The 22,017-nt window shown below is 40.9% G+C and overlaps 2 protein-coding genes across 2 annotated transcripts; one reads left to right on the forward strand and one right to left on the reverse strand.

The window, feature by feature from the left end:
• The first annotated feature begins 371 nt into the window (after positions 1-371).
• On the forward strand, positions 372-16,623 carry LOC131205864 (intermembrane lipid transfer protein Vps13). Its single transcript, XM_058198148.1, has 20 exons — positions 372-510; positions 1,912-3,156; positions 3,244-3,502; positions 3,564-3,815; positions 3,880-4,643; positions 4,713-5,089; positions 5,165-5,489; positions 6,269-6,381; positions 6,449-7,222; positions 7,297-7,415; positions 7,511-7,740; positions 7,805-9,951; positions 10,010-10,333; positions 10,417-10,544; positions 10,630-10,717; positions 12,629-14,170; positions 14,245-14,777; positions 14,849-15,271; positions 15,772-15,910; positions 15,988-16,623. Exons 1-20 carry the CDS (start codon positions 411-413, stop codon positions 16,201-16,203), a joined length of 10,098 nt encoding a protein of 3,365 aa, XP_058054131.1. The 5' UTR covers positions 372-410; the 3' UTR covers positions 16,204-16,623.
• Positions 16,624-19,452: 2,829 nt separating this feature from the next.
• On the reverse strand, positions 19,453-21,016 carry LOC131205422 (fibrinogen-like protein 1). The gene is made up of 3 exons (XM_058197509.1): positions 20,364-21,016; positions 19,661-20,275; positions 19,453-19,588 (listed from the first exon to the last, which is right to left on the reverse strand). Exons 1-3 carry the CDS (start codon positions 21,014-21,016, stop codon positions 19,453-19,455), a joined length of 1,404 nt encoding a protein of 467 aa, XP_058053492.1.
• Between the last annotated feature and the right edge of the window lie 1,001 nt (positions 21,017-22,017).

The raw sequence follows: 22,017 nt of genomic DNA on the forward strand, positions 1-22,017 counted from the left end.
CCGTGTACTCTCGACCGATCCCAGCAGCGTGCACAATCTCGAAGTGTCGTGTGATGGACGATAATGTGCAATCTGCCATGAGCAATCTTATTTGTGTGTGCTTTTTTCACTGCGATGTGTGAAAGTAGAATCAGTTCTTGCGTAGAACTGCTCTTTGTGACAACTGCGTTAGAATTTCGTAGCTAATTTTACATTAACTTTAAAAAGCGTATGTAATAACGTAATAACGAAACACCACCGCACGTTTTCGACCGCAGTGCGTTCTTATCACAAACGCGTAGAAAGACATAACAACGAAGTTCTTTGCGCGACCTCTAGTAATACGCATTGTTCTATTTTGCAGTTACTTTATTGAAAACCTGTGGATTTTGGTCGCTTAAAAGAAGTGTATGGGCAATTAAAAAAAGAAAATGGTGTTCGAAAGTATAGTGGCAGATGTGTTGAACAGATTTGTCGGTGACTATGTCGAAAACTTGGACAAAAAGCAACTAAAGATCGGCATTTGGGGTGGTAAGTATTTCGTAAATGTTTGCTAAGGTATGATTTCTGTGAGACGCACGCTGGTACGCAAACACGGCACGAGCAAATTGCGTTCAGTTTGTATTTGGTTCGATTATTCTAATTGTAAACATATATGAAACAGGCAGAGGCCGGGTAAAGGAAACAGCGGGGCGGCTGTGGTACTGTTTTGAAAAGCAGGTCAGGATGGTCGAATAAGTAATCAACGACCTCGAATCATGTACGTTGTGTGGCGATGGCGACAAAATGATTGGTATGCTTTGCTCTGGTATGTGGTGACGCTTGTTTCGCAACGAACATTGATGAACACGTTGCATCATGATCATCGACGCATCGTTAAGGCTAGATCGCAAAACAAGGGAAGGGCGCCTTAATCTGTTTACTTAAAAAATGACGCATTTGTATTTCATGTCGTTTACACTAGAACTAGGCGACAAATAGTTTGGCTTTATTTTAAAAACAACGTAAATTGTTTGAATTGTAAAGTTTAATCTCGTCCCATTCTAGTTTGATGTCTACTCGAAAAAAAAATCTTTTTGTTCCTTTGTCCAAAAAAATGGAACAAATCTAAGAGAGATGTTTTGTATGGGAATCATCGAGGGGTTGTCTATTTTTATTATTCAATTTTATGAGTCTGGTTTGCCAGCTTCGCTCAAACCGTTACAGATCTGGTGAACAAGTACTTGTATCAACGAGACTACGCCCACATCTGACTTTAATAAAGTTCTATTTTGCTTAGTCAGCCAAAGTTTTTTTTTCCTAGAAATCGGATAACTAACGCGCTTTTGACACGATCTTATCTTTCGGTGTGATCAGAGTAGAATCAGAGTAGAATATTTGTAACATTTACCAATAAAAATAAAAATTTACAAACGTAATACCATTATTTTATGGATTATGCATTTTTGCAATCCCATTTCCAACCGGCAAATCTTGACATGCTACTAAGCATACAAGTAAACAGAAAAACCATTTTGTAAAATTCAATATGAAAATTCAAAATATTATTGGAAAATCATTATCAAAATATTATGGTTATTGGATACTGTTCAAAAGGCGATATATCTATGTTCTGTTCAGCAGGCAGCAGATGATGTTTATTATTTTGTCTGATTTGATATTTACATCTGCTCGTGCATATTACTTTAGCAACTGCTTCGCACAACTAAACTTAATCACCTCTATTTTAAGTGCAATTTCGTTCTCAAAATATTTTCATTTCAATTTTCGTATGTATTGAAATTGTTCAAGGTTATTCATTGCATTTAGCATTTGTCAGCGGTGAATCGACTATAGCTTTACTGTCTGAAGAGTTCTCTATCTCGAACTAATGCAATGAACACACGATTGGTCAATATCCGTATATTGATGTTTGCTTGGATCATATTTCAGGTGATGTCGTGCTTAACAATCTCATCCTTAAGCAAAGTGCTCTTAAGGAGCTCGACCTGCCGGTTACCACATTGTATGGACACTTGGGAAAGTTAATCTTGAAAATCCCATGGAAAAATTTATACAGTGCCCCGGTGGAAGCAATCATCGAAAATTTGTACTTGTTGGCCATCCCAAACTCGGACGTTCGTTACAATGAAGAAAAGGAGCAACGAAATGCCTTTGAGGCAAAGAAGGCTGAACTATCTCGGATTGAACAGGCCAAGAAAGCCGAAGAAGGGAAAGAAAAAGAAACTCCTGTTGCAGACAAGTCATTTGCGGAAAAACTGACGACGCAGATTGTGAACAATGTACAGATTAAAATATCCAATATACATATCAGATATGAAGACACAACAACCACTGGCCAGCCATTTGCCTTTGGCGTAACTCTGAGTGATCTGAGCGTTCACACCACGGATGAAAATTGGGTTCAAACCTTAGTAGCTGACTCGGTGACAAAAATCTATAAAATGGCCCAGTTGGATATGCTGTCGGTTTACATGAACTGTAACACGCAGTTGTTCCAGCAATCCGATCCATCGTTGTACAAAGTACTGTTTGAGGAATCGATTGCCTCTAAATCCAGACAACTGGCGGAGTATCGTTACATTTTTGGACCCATCAGTTCGGGAGCGTGTCTGGAAATGGTACCAAACCCAGAACTAACAGATGTACCATTCTCTTCGCCGAAAATTAAGCTCAAGCTTTGCATGGAAACACTCGCCATTGGCCTTACACGTTTGCAGTTTCAGACAACGATGCAACTACTGGAGGCATTCGGCCGGATGATGCGTGCGATTCCATACAGAAAGTACCGACCTCATGGAATTGGATACAAGGGAAACTACAAAGAATGGTGGCACTTTGCGTACACCTGCGTACTAGAAACTGAGGTTCGAAGACGCCGCAATAATTGGCTGTGGGAAAATATGATGCAGCATCGAAAAAATTTAAAGCTGTACGAAGAAGCCTATCGTCAACAACTAACAGCGAAAAAGTTAACCCCGGACATCATCAGTCGTAGTGAAGAGTATGAAAAAATACTTGACCTGCAAAACATCATCATTATTCGACAGAAAGTATCGCTGGATGTGGAGAAAGAAGGCAAACGACAAGCGGAAGAACAGAAGTCCGCTGGTTGGTTCAGTTCCTGGTGGAGCGGTGGAGCGAAAAAACAAGAGGATTCCGTTGCGGTGGATATAAGTAAGTACTTAAGTACTTGATGGCATTTCCGTATGGTTTAGTAATGATAATTTAACTAATAAATCATTTTATAATTTATTCTAAAAGAAAAACAATTCGAAGCAGCTATGACGCCGGCTGAGAAGGCCAAATTGTTTCAAGCCATTGGTTATCAGGAAAATGATGTTCCGACTGAGCTCCCAGAGCATTACGTCGCTCAAAAGCTTCAGTTCCAGCTGAATTCCTTGGAGGTTTCGATCAGAAGTGATGTATCTGATGACAGCGCAATTTTGAATCGTGTAATGTTATTAGAATTGAAAAGCGTCGTTTGTGGGGTAGAACAACGTCCATCTGCAGCTGCAATGAAGTGAGAGACTAGATCCCATATACGATAGTAAGAAACTACATGTTTTTTCAACTTTTTCTAGAGTATCTTTGGCCATGCATGAACTAACTATCTCAGGTCTTAAGCAAGGCGAAATCTTGCCGATAATGGTAAGATCACAATTAGAAGGTTCGAATACGTTGCTCGATGTATCGTTCGAAACTAATCCTGCCGACAAGAAGTGTGACCAGCGGGTTGTGGTAAACTCTCGACCATTGCAAATAGTTTACGACGCGGAAACCATAATACAGTTGGCCAAAGTATTTCAAACTCCGCGCACGGCAACAATTTCGCAGTAAGTACAAAGGAAACAGAGTGTTTAGCAATGTTGTGTATTTTTTGTCTTTTTTTTCTTGCAGATTAACAGATGCTGCTGCAGAAAAGCTAGTCAACATCAAAGAACGCTCCGCTACAGGATTGCAGTACGCGATTGCAAAGCATCCGCGCCTGGAGCTTAATATTGACATTATGCCGAGCTATGTCATAGTTCCTCGTGGCGGAATTTTTTCTTCCCGAGAATCCGTTTTAGTTCTTAGCTTAGGCAAGCTCTTGGTTCAAACCGAACCTCGTCCGTTGAATCGCAGAGATGTACAAACTATGCATAGCGAGGGCATCGGACAGGATGAAATTCTATTGGAAATCATACACCAGAGTTATGATAAATTTGTGTTCGAGGTGCGCGACGTACAAGCGATAGTTGCCACTGTTGATGAGGACTGGCTTGGATCTCTGCGATTGAACACCGTCACCGAGATGCACCTGTTGGAGCCAACATCTTTTCACGTATCTGCACACTTGTGCGTTATCGATGACGATCCCCGGTTGCCGAAGTGTAAAATTTTTGGCGTGCTACCTTCGGTTAACATTATCGTAACTGAACAGCGCGTGCTGGAAGTTTTGTCCATAGTAAGCAGCATACCGTTTCCGGAAAATGACGAACCGATCGTGCCAGCGCCCATTACCAAAGACACAAATTTGGTCAGTTCCAGCTTGTCATTGTTGAAATATTTGGACGAAAAACAAGCCAAACTGCCAAAAATTGCACGTCCAGTTGAAATGGCGACTGCACTCGACGGTGAAATTGTTCAGTTCATTGATATGGAAATTAAGTTTGAGCTAAATGGTACGCTGAACTGTGATAAAAAATGCAAATGGAGTGCAAACAATTAATATTGCATTTAATTTTTTTCAGAATGCTCGCTAACTGTTTGTAAAAGCGGAGGCGACGCTCCGCTCAGCAGCTCCTCGGATATATTTACGACACCGACTGAGGAGTTTTCACAATCTCCCGAGGAACAAGTGACTCCACAAACAAAAATTGTAGCGTTTGATTTACCCAGTATAGGTGCAACTAACGAAAATCAGCAAAAAATAATTGCGTTCAAATTTAAGCAACTAGAAATGACCATGGTACAGCGTACTTACGACCTCAAGCTTGCTTTAAAACTCGGTGCAGTAACATTGGATCAGTTCCGTTGGCGCAACGACAAAGAACTGATTTTGAACGTTATTCAGACTCCGAAGTATGACTGCAACGATGCCTATTTATTTTCGGTGGATTACACAAACGTAGGTTATTCATAGTATTTAAATGTTTTCTTCAAAATATGATTGAAAAAACATATTTTCAATCTCTCCTTCCAGTGTAAAAAGAGCAGCCCAGAATTCGCTACCAAGTACGAATCAGTGGAACAGGAAGTGGCGTTCGGCTTCTCTACACTACTGTTGTTGCTTCACGAAGATGGACTAAATGAGTTGATTCAGCTTGCAAACGACTTCCAATCCCGGATGGAGGCAACAACAAAGAATAACAAATTGGAGTCTTCTGGAGCACAGGTTCCAAAAGATCGTATTGCTACTATTCACGAAGAAGAAAGTGTTGCAACAGCACTTTTAAATGCCGCTCGCGAAAGATTACCAACAATATTGGAAGACGATAGTGTGTTGGACAACAATGCGATCCAAAAAGGTATGAGCTTCACTTTTCAGGAATCTTTTAGTTTCTTTATCTTATTCGTTTCTAAAATAGATTATGCTTAGCACTATCAATACGTAGTAGTAGATTGCTCTTCCAAGTCTATTTCGCTACAATTGCAGTAGGTTTAATAGTGGAATTTATTAGAGTTCGAAAACGAAATTACACATACCTCCCTGACAGACGGTCAGTATATTTTATTGTCGTTTTAAGTCTTGTTGCGGGTTTTGCCGTGACTACATAACAAATTTATTACTAATATATAATCAGTATAATAATGTGACAATAATAATTATCAGGTCGTCTTCTAGGGTAGTTCAGGCTTTAGTTTTCCATATCTGTTCGTCGCCATGTATGACTGAACAAACGAAATTATTCAATTTTTTATCATTTATCTTACTATTGGGCGCAATTTATTTCGCAATAGGCTTCTTTCAGTACATAGAAATATTTGTGTAGTATTGTATATTTCAATTTGTTTTTCTTTTTCTTTCTATGTTTACAATTGTTTCGATTGCAATGTGCTGTACTGCGCAATTATACTACAATGGCATGATGCATAAAAAAACCGATGGCTGTGTATATGTGTAACATTTATTGTTTATGTATTGTGTAACAACAATGTTTACTTTGGATCCAACACCAAAACATTGCCGGATTTTGGACCGACAAACATCAATACAAACCAACTGACACACAATTTGACACCATCTACAACATTGAAATTTATGTAAACCATCCTACCTTTTACTGGTCGATATTAATGGCACTAGTATCTCGCAAACGTCGATCATTTGTAGATAGCATCAAGGTTAGAGTCACGGCAAAGTTGGAAGATGTTATTGTTCAACTGCAAAATGATAAACGTTCGCTGGCAGTGCTTGCAGTAAGTAGAGTGGAGTATAAATTGAAACGATCAACAATTGATAAAATTTTTTTGTTTGAATTATTAGGTTAAAAATCTCACCGGCAGCATAATTATGAAAACATCCTACACGGAGATAAACTTGCGACTGGAAGATATTGTTTTAACCGATACAAATCCGGCAACAATACACAATAAGATATTGTCCATCATAGGCGACGACGCTTTGCACGTGCAAGTTATCCTGTTCGATACGGACGCTACTTGCGACTACAACTCAGATAATATGAAAATTGATGTTCTTATGGGTTGCGCAAGAATTGTGTTTCTCAACTGGTTCGTAGCATCGGTACTATCATTCTTGGATAACTTTCAGTCGGCTCAACAGCGCATCAAGGATGCTAGTGCAGCTGCAGCAGAAGCGGCCCGAAATAATGTAGTCGAAGCATACACTCAAGCCACGCGCATAAAGCTGAACGTCAAAGTAAAAGCACCCATCATTATTATACCCGTTGATTCGACTAGCTTAGAAGCAGTGGCCATGGATTTTGGTTATTTGAGCATCACAAACACCTTCCGTGATATTGATACGGAGAGTCAGCACGGCCCGGCGATAATTGACGAAATGAAGATCGAACTGAAAGACATGAAGTTGGGCAAAGTCGGTGTTCGCCGCGCTGAGGCAGTATGCGATTCGATTTCATTACACAACGATGAAGATGTCAGTTATGATTTTGACACAGACCAGGGGTCCGTACTTAGTCCGACCAATTTTACATTGGCTATAAAACGTAATCTATCTTCTGGCTGGTATCGGGAGCTTCCTGAAATTGACGTGTCCGGTCGCTTGAAGATAGTCGAGGTAAATCACTATTTTGTTTTTTAAAATTATTATAAAAATTTAAAGAAATACCTCTTTTAATCCATTATTTTTAGCTCAACTTTATAGCTACTGACTATTCTGTGATCATGCAAATTTTATCAAAGAATATGACCGAAGGTCAGAATGAATTCAAAAAGCCAGCAAAATTAAACGCGAATCCGAATGAAAAAACGTCCTCGAATATTCCAGGTAATTACATATTATCATTCTATTATTTATTATAATGATAGCAGTTGCAATTGTTTCAGTGGGAGGCTGAATTGATAGCAGACAGAAACCATCTTTATTTGGGATAACTAATTCAAACATTCAATTCAAACGTTTTGCAGCTAAATCGAATTGGACTTCGGCTACCAAGAAAGCAACGGTAAAGCCATTCGGTGTAGATGTGGATCAATTGAAAACCGTGGAGAGTTCGGCAGCAAAGCAAGTGAAGATTGATACATTCCTCAAGTTCAATTTCCAAATTGACAGCATCAATATCAAACTTTTTACTGGTAAACATTCATGAATTAGCCTAAAACTTTGTTACAGATTAACATTTATGCACCAATCTTTCAGCACCCGGCCAAGGATTAGCGGGATTCGAAATATACTACTTGTCTCTCCGCGGGAAAAAACTCACTGACGGTAGCCTGCATACAGCCGTAGTGCTTTGCGATATCCGGCTCGATGACATCCGACCGAATCGTGAGCATATGCTTACCAGACTGATGGAACGTCGGGTTAATGATGACGGTTCATTGGATGAGGTTAATGAATCACAAGAAGAAGTCTGTGTGGCTAGTTCTCCGTCTATTTCCACTCCTCGCTCAATGATTAACATCACATTCAACATGAAGGAAAATGATATGTTTTTGGATGTTGAAGTATCCAGCTTCAATCTGGTTCTATCGGTAGACTTTTTGTTAAAATTGCAGCAGTTTCTCCAACCAGAGGAGTTGGTTGAACAACAAGCTTCACGTGTGACTGAAAATGAACAAACGGAAAAACTACGCCGCGCAAGTGTGTCTGCCGGAGCGAACAGTGCGCCGCAAGAAGCTGACAGACAAATGACCGTGATAATCAAAATTGAGCAACCCGACATAATACTTGTGGAAAAGATGGACGACGTCAACTGTTATGCGTTGATCTTGAACAACGAAATATCTTTGAATGTGCGTTTGATTGGCGAACGGCAAGTTATTAAGGGTGAACTGAAGGATTTGTGCTTATACTACGCTGAATTCAACCCCGAGCGACGCAACTCCACAAAACATTACGTCGTGCGTCCATGTTCAATCAGCCTTAACGGATCTACACCGGAAGGATTAGGACTTCATCTTAGCATCAATTCGACAGAAATCAAACTATCGGTTTCACCTGCTGTTATTGAACTAATGAACAATGCACTTCAAACGCTAACCGCCAAAGAACAGGCTCAGTTGAGCGAGTCTGATAAAACTGTTGACTATGAAGAACTATGGCACGTGAAAGAATATGAGTCGGATCAGTTTTGGTTTATTCAGCCTGATATAGCAGAAGACGCGCTCAGCCTAGAATCATTAGCTACTGTGGAAGTGAAGGAGGAGAAGTGTTTCATTGACATACCATCGATATCGTTGATCGTAGAAACTGGGCTGGCAACCAACACGATTCCGATGCTTTTTATCGAAACCAGCTTGCAGGGATCCGTTGCAAATTGGAGTTCAGATATGAAGATAAGCAGCTCCTTGCGTTTGAGTATGTCGTACTACAATCAAACGCTAGCTTTATGGGAATACGTGATCGAACCTAACGTTATCGAGCAATCCAACGGAACTACTACGTACATGCCATGGGAGCTGACATTCAACATGGAAGTTGATCACCACGAAGATCGATCTCGGGAACCGACAACCAGGATGCACATCGCTTCGAGAGATAGTTTAGAGATGACCGTAACGAAGACATGCTTGGATGTAGTGCAAAATCTGGCAAAAGCGTTTTCAGAGGCCATCAAACGGGAAGGCATGATTATGTCCAGTGTACAGGCGCCTTATGTGTTGCGTAACGATACCGGTCAAGACGTAAAGGTGAATTTTACTGCCAGCGATTTCCTGATTCATCCATCGCATCTTAGTTCATCGCATACCGATGACTTGATTGTAATTAACCAGTCAGCAGAAGAGACTTCGATAAGCAATTGCATCGTTCGTTCGAATGGACGTTTGAGCTTGCAGCCCAAGCATCACTGCTTGGAACGGTCGATCCTAACGGTATTGGATGATAAAGACATGAGCAAACGCATGTTTATGAAAGTAATCGTCGCTGACACAGACAAAGAACTAACATTACCGGTTTACAAGTCAGACAAACGCTACTTCCCCTTGTTTCGTAAAATGGGCGAAGAACCGTGGGGCCTTATATCAGAGGTGAAAATCGAGCATGGTTGCACAATTCTGGTGTTGCGTAGCATTGTACAAGTGCATAATCACTTCACTCTGCCGATAGACATGTATCAGTTTATCAACCACGAAAAGTGTCACATTGGTGAAGTTCGTGCAGGAGGATTCTTAAATGTTCCGTTATACTGCTTGTACAGTGACATGAAAGAGTTGCACTTTTCAATGAAAGGATATCACTCCTCAGCCCAAGGAATAAGTTGGAAGGAATCACCCAATAACTTCAAGCTTATAAAAGGTTTGCAATGTGATCCAACCAAAACGTTTGAGCCGTTCTACATTAATGTAAGTTTTTTATATTGTAATACTTAACGAAATGCTCAACGATTATTTTTATATGCAGGCAGTACGACAACGACAAGAAGTGTTTTATGAAATATCATCGAATCATACGATGATGAGTGCGTGTTACGAAATTCACTTACGGCCTCCATTTTTGTTGAGGAACGCCCTTCCCATCGGTCTAACAATCTCCGTTGCCGGGTGCACTGTTCGACGCGAGTGCGAAATTACTAGTCATGAAAGTCTTTCGAATTCTTCAACTGTGACTGGAGAAGACTTTTTGGATTACGGCGAAAAGTTATTGCGACCGGGAGAACTGCTTCATTTACCAACCGTTAAAACGTCCGCACGTTCCACCAGTGAAACGTCGTATATTGTTGCTAGAGTGAGTCATAATCTATTATTGCTTACTCCCAGTTTTATCGATGATTTTTGATCATTTTTCACACGATCATGCATTTTTTTTAGCTTGTTAACTACTTGGATAAAGATTGGTCATGTACCACAGAAATACCAGCTCAACCACCAGAATTTGGTGTTTGGACATTCAATTCTTATGATTCTGTAGAAGTTATGTCTCTACAATTGGGTGTAAAGTAAGTTATATTAAGCGCCATATCACGCTGGCTCGGTAAGGCTATTCATGTGTAAAATAATAATTGCTTTTGGATTTCAATTCAGATACGAACATCGTGCAGACGGATTAACTGCGATCGTTTACTGTCCGTTCTGGATGTTGAATAAGACTGGATTAATGTTGAGTTACCGGGTAAGTGAAGCAATCACATAATGTTTAGTATTAAAATGCATGCAACGTTTTCTTGGCCCTTTTACATGATTGTTCAAATCAAATGAATGATAAAAAAGGATTATGCTAATATTAATAGAATGCATCAGGATTCCCACCATACATATTCAAACGTATCTGTATTTCAATCAGAAATTGCACAGCATCTTAAAGCCCTCTTGTTTTTATTAATGAATAAGAATCATCAGTTCGAGTTTTTCGCGATTGGCTTCTCAGAACGATAATAGTCCATTTCGAAAGTTTCTGTGGTCAGTTTCGTTCATTCGAGATAATTGCCTTTTCAACTAATTTGTCGTTTACAAACAAAATTTGAAACATAATTGAATTATTTATAAAATATGCTTTGAGTAAGCTGCAAAATAATGTGCAATGATTGGCATAAAAAAATACTTTGTTGTTTATGGTTTTATTATTGATCCTGTCTTTATTAGTCATGTGAACCAAATCGTTATTCTATTTATTTTCGTCACACTAGAAATATGATCTGAAATCCACTCTACTTGTTCGGCTGTTTTGTTTTTCTATGCCTTTGATGCTTTCTTTTATTTTATTTTTTCTCAATTCCCCTAACCGTAGACGTTCATTGATTGTTTTCTTTCATCTAAATGTATGTTGTTTGTCGTAAACGTTTATGACTGGCGAAAATATAGCACTTCCGAATACGGAATACATTCGTAGCTTTTATCATTATTTTCATTTTCAAAATTATAAGTGCTTTTGATCACAATTATCAAAAGTGTGAATATTATAATGCTTTGCTTTTTTATTTTCGATATCAATATATGCAATTAATGAAAAACGTGTACGAATATTTGTGCATCGGAAACAGAAATCCAGCAAAACGGAGAAGAAAGAATTAAGCGGTAAAATCTCAAAAAAGGTATATCTTTATCTTACAAGCTTTATTTGAATAGAGAGATTTTCAAATGTTAATTTTTGGTTGATCAGTTTTATGTATTCACGCTTTTCTACACTGGCCTGCGTTATTAACTTGAATCATGTTACGTTGTTAACGTTGTTGACTACATCTCTAATGAATATGTTACCTTTAACTATTTTTGCTCCTGTGCATCATTTTCGTTTAAAGCAATGATTTGTGTTAAAGATGCATGAGATCGAACAGTAAGCAATCATTTAAAATTGGATTACAGTCAGTCATTACAGTCAGGTGACAAATGGATACTTTTGTGAAATTGTTTAAAACAGATTCATAAATTTGTAAACTACTACAATGAACTGGTGCTGTATTGGTGTGCTACAAAAACTGGAAATTCTTAAATATTAAGAATATTGTGAGAGAATAAAATTGTCTCTCAGTCTTTCTTTGGCTGTCTATCAAGAGGTGTTTTGACTAATTTAAACATATTAAATGGATTATATTATGATATATTATGATGGTTATTGTTCTAGTGGCGCGATGCGGTTATTTTTTTATTTGCGCGTGGATTGGGTGCAATTTGATTTTTCCTCGTGATTTTATTCTGCTTATTGAGCTACTTATCTATGGTTATATAGGCTTTACCTAGTTTCGTCTTCTCCTTCCCTCTCTTTTAAAATCTCCCATTTTCTTTTCGTGACTGTTTTTCTATAGTGTCGCTCTTTCTATGTTTTCCACTTTACACCTAATTAATGAAAATGTTGCACGATCTCTGTTTTCAGCTTTTAATTGTAACTATGAAATATTCAATCATATAGCTGAATCATCATTTGTTAAGTTTTTAATGTTTTGTTGTTAATTATTGATACACATTTGGCCAGCTCCAAATTGTATTCAACTAATAAATGTATTGTTTAATTTTGTGTATTGTTTAATCTAAATATTGATGTGGCTAAAATGTATGTTTTCTTTTTAATTACATACTTTATTTCTAGGCCAATGACGAAAATACAAACATTCTCTACCACCCCCCGGAGTACGAAGGACCAATTTTATTTTCTTTCCGGGAGAAAGTGTTTTTCGGAAAGAAGAAAGCTGCGGTGCGGGTCGATAATGGCGAGTGGAGTGAAAAGTTTTCCCTAGATGTGGCCGGCTCGAGTGGTGTGGTGTTGTGCCACGGAAACAACATGAAGTACGAAATTGGCGTAAACAACACCTTGACTCACAATTCGCTCACGAAGCAGATTGTGTTTATGCCGTACTTTGTTCTAATTAATCGAGCAAACTTTGATGTCGAGGTGCAGGAACATCTTCGGCCTGGTGATTCCTTCACAAAAGTGCCCATAAATGGTTGCGTACCGCTTTGGCCAAAAACCGAAGACAATCGTATGCTAAGAGTAAAGAGTGCAGATCTGCCTGAGGTGACGGCTCCGTTCAAGTACACAGATGTGCAGTGCACGTTATTGCAGTTGCGTAACCGGTATGGTGGCATTAACGTGGATGTGCATGTTACGGAAGGAGCAGTCTATATTACGTTTAGTGGCTACCATCCAGGGGATGCTCCAGCGCTGCTAATGAATCATACGAAAGAACCGTTCGCTTTCAAAGAAAAAGGTGACGTAAACGGTAAGATACTAATGCCGAATCAAATGGTTCTCCACACATGGATTGATCCAGCTGGTGAACGTACAATCGTGTGGGAGAGTGGATCCAAAGCACCGGCCATCGAGAATGATTTGAGACGAGATGGCATCAGCGAATTCAAGACGCCCAGCGGTAGCGAAATTTACTGGGTGTCGTTCTTAAATGGCACGCAACGTGTTCTGTTGATAACGGATAATTGCAGCATAGCATCTGGTGTTCACAGTGCTATCCACCTCGACCAGGTGACGCAAGAGGTGAAACTGGAGATACAAGGCGTTGGACTTTCGCTCGTGAACAATATGAAACCAATAGACCTGATGTACATCGGTATTGCCAGCTCCGGGGTCATATGGGAAGAGCAAAAAAAGTCTGGCCGTTTCAAGCAAATGAAGATACAGGAAACGATCCTCATAGAAAATCTTTACCAGCAGTATTTACGTGACCAAGAGGTTGGCACAGTGGCAAACAAGAAGTACTTTCTCGATGGTGATTCTCGTAATGAGGTAAACTTTGTGGAAATGAAAATACGAAAGTCTACCGAACGACGCTTGAAACGAGCCTTTTACCCTGGGCTGTGGGTTAAAATTAAGTCGTCCAGCCATCAGCTGCAGTTTCACGCCAAGGTAAACCGCATTCAAATTGATAACCAACTGGTGGACTGCATCTTTCCTGTGGTCCTAGCGCCAGTGCCACCACCGAAGAGTGTGGCCGCAACTACGGAGTTTAAGCCATTCGTTGAGATGAGCATGGTTCAGCGAATAATTCCACATTCGAACGTGAAGCAATTCAAGTACCTAGTTGTGCTTATTCAAGAATTTCACGTAAAAGTCGATCTACCGTTTGTGAATGAAATTTTCGACATTATTAGCACTGAGATCACCGAAACGGAAGCGGTATGTATTTGACAGTAAAATGATGAAAATGAGACCGGGCTACTTAATTTTTGTTTCTTTTTTATCAATTTAAGAAACAACTGTTCGCAAAGGATTTAGAATTGCAAACACAACCATTGCACGCGCACGTCACAATTCAGTCGCAACAAGAAGTGAAGAACTTCTACGATAATTTGCACCTGGGCCCGCTAAAGATACACGTTAGCTTTTCCATGGCCGGGTCTGAATCAAAGGCGTTACCTGGCATTTTGTCGACTATACTTCAGGGCGTCGGAGTAACGCTAACGGACGTCAACGATGTGGTCTTTCGGCTGGCTTTCTTCGAGCGTGAATTTCAGTTCCTTACACAGCGTCAACTTGTCTCTGAATGCGTAACCCATTACAGTGGGCAGGCAGTAAAGCAACTGTACGTGCTGGTATTGGGACTGGATGTCATCGGAAATCCGTACGGTTTGGTAGTCGGTTTTACCAAAGGTGTAGAAGACTTGTTCTACGAGCCGTTTCAGGGTGCCATACAAGGACCTGGAGAATTTGCTGAGGGACTGGTGCTTGGCGTAAGGTCTCTTTTCGGACACACTGTGGGTGGTGCAGCGGGTGCTGTTTCAAAGTAAGGAGATACTGTTTCATGTCTTCCATGCCAGTGCGTTCATATTTTTTTAAATGTTTCATCTTTCGCAGGATTACTGGAGCCATGGGCAAAGGATTAGCAGCGTTGACATTCGATGACGACTTCCAGAAAAAAAGACGTGATGCGTTGAACAAAAAACCCGCTAGTCTTCAGGAAGGAATAGCCCGCAGCGGTAAAGGACTGGTGATGGGCGTGTTCGATGGTGTGACGGGAGTTTTCACGAAGCCCATAAGTGGCGCCAAAGAAGAAGGCGTAGAGGGCTTTTTCAAAGGCCTCGGAAAGGGTGCCGTTGGGCTGGTGGCTCGCCCGATTGCCGGTGTAACTGACTTTGCAAGTGGCAGTTTTGATGCAGTAAAACGGGCCACAGAGTTATCGGATGAAGTCATTCGATTGCGTCCACCTCGTTATCTGCATAAGGATGGCATTGTGAGACCATACTACCGCAAAGAAGCGGAAGGATGCAAGTTGCTGAGGTAAGTTCTATTCTTGGGAATTGCTGTAAAAAGTGAGGTCATTCAAGAACTTTTGTTGTTAGTATCAAAATATTGCTTTCTCCGCTGAATGATGATGAATGAATGCAATGAGTGAAAGAAACGTCGAGTGAACGAAACGACGATTGTTTTCTCAAAAAAATTTGAACTGATGAACGGATCTTCTTACTGGTTTTGATTTACCAAGTGGATGGCATTTGTCAAGAGTAGACTCTTCACATGTTACTTCAATAATTAACAAATACTTTTTTCAAAAAGAACAACACCTGATGCAAACCTTTCAAGGATTTTTAATTTAGGTTGGTTTTCAAATGGGTGCATTTAACAGAAACGATGTTATGGTTAAAAGGATAATTTGGTGAACAGTATTCTTTGAAGAGCTTTGTTTTCAGTTGTTCCTTTTCGGTGCACTTTTTGAATCGTTCTCTTACTAATAACGTATTATATATTCACTTTTTCTGAAATTGATTTTCTTTATGTAGAGATATTGATAAAGGCAAGTTCGCCGAAACGGACGCATATGCGTACTACGAAGTGATCATTGACAATAAGGATGTTGTTGTACTAACCGACTGCCGAATTATCTACGCCATCAAGAGTGAAATGTTTGGAGGATGGCAGGTGAGCGATTCGTTGCTTTGTGATCCGAACACCATTTTTTATCACATATATTATAACGGGTTGTTTCCATTTTCCAGTCCGAGTGGTCTCATAAGTGGACGGAAATATTGAGTGTCTCTGTGCTGAATGATGGCATTGAGCTGTTACTGCGCAATCGTGATAAAAAGTCGTCGCTGAAAAAAATGTTTAGCTCGTCAGGACCCAGCAAAAAGATTCTCCTCATGTCGGCATCCTCTAGGCGTGCTCGACTGAGCGCAGAGATCAGTCAGCTACTAACGAAAGTAAATTCGTAAAGAAAACCGTGTGCGCCTTCCCAGCCAATAAGCAATCATTATTGTTATGCCGACAGCCAAGTCTGAATTTGGTTTTCGAAACTCTATACACAAAAAGCTTGCTTTTTTATTATTTTCTATTGTTGTACGTTGGTAATCTATATTTGTATTTTATATGCTTTAGTCTATAGCTCCATATTTCTACTTATAAACATAACGAAAAAGAAAAAGTACAAAACTCCTGTACCGTTACAAAAACAAACGCTATGCTGAAAATCATTTTGAGGAATAAAGCTGAACAAAGAATAATTCTATTTAGTCACCAACGTAATCGCAACTGCTCCAGGTGATTTGTTAGGCTTTTACAGTGATTTGTTTCCCCCAAAAAGTCCTGATTTATACACCACATCATTAACTATATAATAAAACGTTGTGTGAATGCTTTATATAAGATTTGCGTACTATATTTTTCGAAACAATTGACAACAAAACTACAATTTCCTTATCAATTATCATTAATCATTACGTATTCGTGTACAAGTGATTATAGAGACGGTATTTTTTGAAGCTTTGGTTTGGCGAAAAAAACACCATCATCAAACTCGGAATGGAGCCACTTGCCGTATCTTGCCATAATCAAAACATTTCTCAACATCGCCCGGTCCTTTGCCACTGCCACTTCACCACGTACCACCCGTACCGGACTGATTGCATCCGTTTCAAATCTTTTCAGGTGGAGAGGAATCTCAAATAACATAAGACATAATAACATAATTTTACTATCCGACATAGAAAGACAATGTTTTGAAAAGATGAAAAGTGTTTTATCATCTTCCGATATTCTTATATAGCTAGATTACAAACAACTATTTATTATACAGCCATTGTTTTACCACAGAAAAAGAAGTTCTCGCCAACATTTATTTAGTATAAAATTAGTCAATGGGTAAACTGAACCTAGTTGACAAAGATGAACTTAGCTAACTTAAACAAAACCCTAGCTAACCTAACACTGCATCTGGCGAGGATGCGATCAAAAAGCTGGTAATCGGCTATTAGAAGTATGCGAGATCAAGGAAACTACGACACTGACATGTTATAGTCAATATGAGATGAACAAAGATTATACGTTCGACACATAGACAATAAAGGTTCGTTGTGACCCGCAACAGTAATTTGTGGAGCAGTTCTGATCTCCAAGTCATGCCGACGGCGGGCATTGCAGTGCGTCAATAAAAGCAGACAAAAGTGGACGACAAATATATGGACGGTAGGAAAATTCGGACGTTACCTCTAGGGAAACAAATTCACGCTCGTAACTGATCACAACCCACCCTTTTTTTCTTTTTTTTTGTATTTGAGGCTAGGCTTTGAGCTATAGTGGCCTAACATTCGTCTCTTTCTAACTCTAATTTTTATTCTAATACCTGTTGCCAATCAGAGTACCAGGGCGTTTAAAACTCTGGCCTTTCCGAAAGACGTAAACTGGTAGCAAGTACCTTTGAAGTACCAAGAGCCCTGACTCTGAAGGAGTCGGCAACTATGGGTTGTTGGCAAGGGCTCGCTAATGAAGTGATTCTTTCAAGAAGTTAAAGAAAAAGTGAGCCCCAACTCTCTCGGCATCTCGAATAAGGGGCAATTGCAACATCGATGTCTACGTGTGCATCTTCGTGTGCTTTGCCACCAAGGCTGCGTAAAGATCGGCAGCAGGGTGTACAGGCGGAACGTCCGCTTGTTCGCCCCTCTGCTTATCGCTGCCACCCCGACGATCCGGACGATGCCGCTGCTTGCGGCCAAGTGGCGGACGGGCCATTGGCTTCGGGTGCCAGAGCTACTAAGGTGTTCATTAAGTTTTGATGTTCGATACCATAGGGCGTTGCTACAAGTGTCATTTGTGACATATTGGTACACTCTTCGAATGAACGTATGTGAAATTTCATTTCAATCGGTCATTTAATTTTTTTTACAAGCCATTTAGTATCGACATGTCACAGTATTTTTTACAGCTCTTGTGACATCATCGTTTGATGAAAAACGTAATCCACGCACTATTTTGTTTGGTCTGAAAACAGATGGACGTCGCCAAGGACCAAATCTAGTGAATAGGGTGGATACTTCAACAATTCGAACTTTAATTCATGAATTTTTGCCATTTTCAAAATGCTCTTGTGACACGGTGCATTGCCGAATGCGTTTTTAGCGAATGCGGCATCCATCTTGCAAACAGCTTTGTCGGACCCAAAACTTCAGTCAAAATATTGGTTATACTGCTCAATAAGATGGCTTGGTCTTATACTAAATCTCTGTAAGTGAGCGGTCGAGGGCCGTAACTATCGCTCTCTTCTTCTCGTGGACGTCAAACGAGTAAGATCTTCGCGAATTCCGTGTCGGGAATAAGCTATAATAAGCTATAATAAAAACCACGTGTTCGTGCACAAACAACTATGATACCGTGCCGCAGCTGATGTATTTAACTATGGACTTAGTTGACGCTCTGGCTTTACGTGAATCGCCATCAATGCCGACTGAAGCGGTCCGGCGTGTTCATCCGGATGCTGGGCCTCCAGCGGATCCGCATATCCCTCGGTCTTCCTTGCTACGTGATCCAACCACCATATCTTGCCGACTTTTGCCGCGATTGCTATGGAAATGTCCTCTAGCGGCTCATGAAACCTCGTCTTTCGAGTGTCTTTTCCATCCTCCGACAGCCGACACGGCGCAGATTGGTTTCAGTACTCTTGGTTCAAAAACGCCTATTGTACGGGCAGATCTGTCTCGAAGGTGATCCAGATCTCTTGCCGTTAGTGTTCGTATGAGGCCAGCTTCGATCGTCGGGAGCTGGGGCGCATCGCCCTGCGGACAGTAAAGATATGAATTCTTTACAGGAAATAACGTTTAGGAACTCCCTATCTTAGGCGGATGTCCGCTCGCTTTACAGCACCTTTCATGAAGAAATGTAACACCACGTAGGACGAGCCACAGCTTCACAGGAACCTGGTAGAAGCATGAAGCTTTGACACGAAAAAAAAAAAAAGCTGTTCCAGCAACTCGCATAACGCAACTTTACATGCGTCAATATCTTCCCCCCTGCGCCCCCCTCAGCTTACGTGGAAAGTCGTATTTCTGCGCGATCCACACTCAAGGTAGAATTCCTAAGGGTGGCGCAAAAAGCATTGGTCATCATTGTTAGTCTCTGTATCTACGTTTCTACGAATAGTCTACGTTTCTTCACTGCTGTTTATTAGGACTAATTCAAAACTTTTTGTTATTTCAGTATCCGCTGCCCTCTTTGCGGCGAATCATCATTCGCGTTTTCTTTAAGCTGTAATTGTAACCACGGAATGTGTTCCAGTAGATGCCCGTCTTTTCAAGAGTGTATCCGCTCAGGTAGAGACCGTTCAGATTGCTGCAGAATAGATGCGTAGAGGGGCATGATGTTAAAAATCCTTCCGGACTCGTACTTTCATCGTTAGCTTACCTTTCACCACAAGATTTGTACCACCAGGCACCGTGTGTAATGGCGGCACAGTTCTGATCGAACTTGTCGTTATCGTAGTCGTAGGTCGAGAAGCGCATGCCCTCGGCTTCAAAGGAGTCTCCTGCGGTACCCTGGAATCCTTTCAACTTTAGAATCTTATACTGGTTATTCTCGTCTGCAACAGCGAACTGCTCCCACTTCGCGTAGGTCAGGTTCTTATCGAAATCTTCCAGAATAATCATCAGTTCGTAGCTGCTTCTGCTTGTCAGTTGATGGATGCGCTCCAGACCCAGCCAGTATTCGCCGCCGTCATTGTTGCCGAAACCGAACTTGTACTCCCTCCACGGGCGGTAGAAGTCGACGCTACCGTCGAAACGGTTCTGGATCACCATCCATCGGCCGCCAAAGTCCAGTACGCAGATCACTTTGACGGGCTTGAAAAAGTTGGCCTTGATCCAGTAGCTGCCGGTTTTCTTAATGTTGGGATCATCGCAGGAAGCGTAGATTTTGTCGTCGCCCTTCTTAATCTTACGCTCGTAACTACATTTCAACCCAAACAGTGCCTCGGTTAAATAGGTCTTGTCCGGGATGTTTTGCTGGAATTGTGTTAATTCACTGAAACGACAAAGAAGAAAATAATGTTCACGGTGTAAAGTTGCAAAAAAAAAACAATATGATGGAACACAGGTGAAACTTGACTCACTTGACATCGGACTCGATAATGGTCAGATTCTGGCGGACGATGCTGAGTTGGTTCTCAACTGCGTTGGCAACGAGCTGCGTCTGGGACGACACGAAGGCGACCTTTTCAGTTTCCATGTGAATGGAAGCGACATCGGTCTGGATGCTGTCAGCCTTGATTTCGAGATCCAACAGGGACTTGATAATTTTCTCGTCCAGATCGTCGATCTGATCGATGATGTCCTGACAGTTGCACTTCGGTGGCGGCTTCGGCTTTGGGAAGTCGTAGTCGGTGTCAGGCTTTGTAGGTGGGGGCGTTGGATAGTCATCGTATCCACTGCCGTAACCTCCTCCACTGTAGCCACCACCACCACCCCCACCGTAGCCCCCAGCACCGTAGCCGCCACCGCCGTAGCCAATTTTCTGGGGCGCGTAGTTCGCCGGCCGGTACTGGTGATCACTCGACTCTGGATGATGGTGTCCGTGCACTACGTTGTAATAGTTATACCGCCGCACGTCGTCGCCATCGTCGGCAGACTTATCGTCGTCGCTGGCTTTAATCTCTTCAACGATGTCCTCTGGTACTTTGTCTTCAATGTCTTCAATGTCTCTGGCACTCGAGTGAACCGTTACCAGCGCTAGTGCCAGCGATAACAGCATCAAAAGGTTCCTCATTCTTACCACAACTCAGGGCTCTGATTGTTTACGTCCGAAGGCGCTCTAGGACACTGATCCCACCGCTCGGCCGCTGAATCAATTTATAGGAAATTTTTCAGCGCCTCTCTCCCTCTGACGCGATTACCGTTATGTACGAAGTGATGCTGACATCCAGCAACCTTCTACATAGTCGCATCCCATTCACCATTCGATAATTTATTGATATGGCCGGCCGGCCGGATTGGCGTTTTCCGACTAACATGAATAAATAGTTAATAGGGAAAAAAACTGGACGTTGTTACGGTTTCCCTAACATACAGCAAGATCCCGCTGAGCCGAGCCCCAAAACTCAGCTCGTTACTACACGTGCCGAGAATGAGACTACGAAGATAGCGTAAGATAGCACGGGAAACAAAAGAGGCGAGGAAATTGGCCTATTTCTTCTAAATTTATGTAAATTTCTCTAGAAGATGCAAAATTTCGGACCCAGAACTGGTTCTGAAATTCGCAGAAAAGGTTCATTATGACGCGGACGCCGGTTCCATATTCGGTTTTCGATATCCAATTTCTATACTTCCGTTTATGGTTTGGTTTTGTTTTCCAAATAAACTCAATTACTAGTTGAATCCAATTTGCATAGATTAATAATACTCTTCGTGCATACGTTTTTTTTGCATTGTTGGCCTTATTTTCCTATTTTCTGGAAAAAATTACGAAAAAATGAACAAGGCAAGTTTTTTTTGTTCTTTGGTTTTAAATGTGCCAGAATTGTTCACAAGCGTAACAATCTTTACCAAAATACTGTTTCGTATGATATCATTGGAAATGGATCGAATGTAAGGATACGACATTTTTGTTTTATTTCGACTTGTTTTTTTTGGTTTGTATATTTCAAAATACGGTGCGGAAATATTCGTACGGTTGTCTCAGTTCATTACATCTTCTAACTTTACGCGATAATTCCAATCGGAATTCTTAAACAAGACATAGTGAGATCCGTCTGTTTGGTTTTATTAGTG

Source organism: Anopheles bellator, chromosome 1 (genome assembly GCF_943735745.2).
Source record: "Anopheles bellator chromosome 1, idAnoBellAS_SP24_06.2, whole genome shotgun sequence".
Taxonomy (NCBI): domain Eukaryota; kingdom Metazoa; phylum Arthropoda; class Insecta; order Diptera; family Culicidae; genus Anopheles; species Anopheles bellator.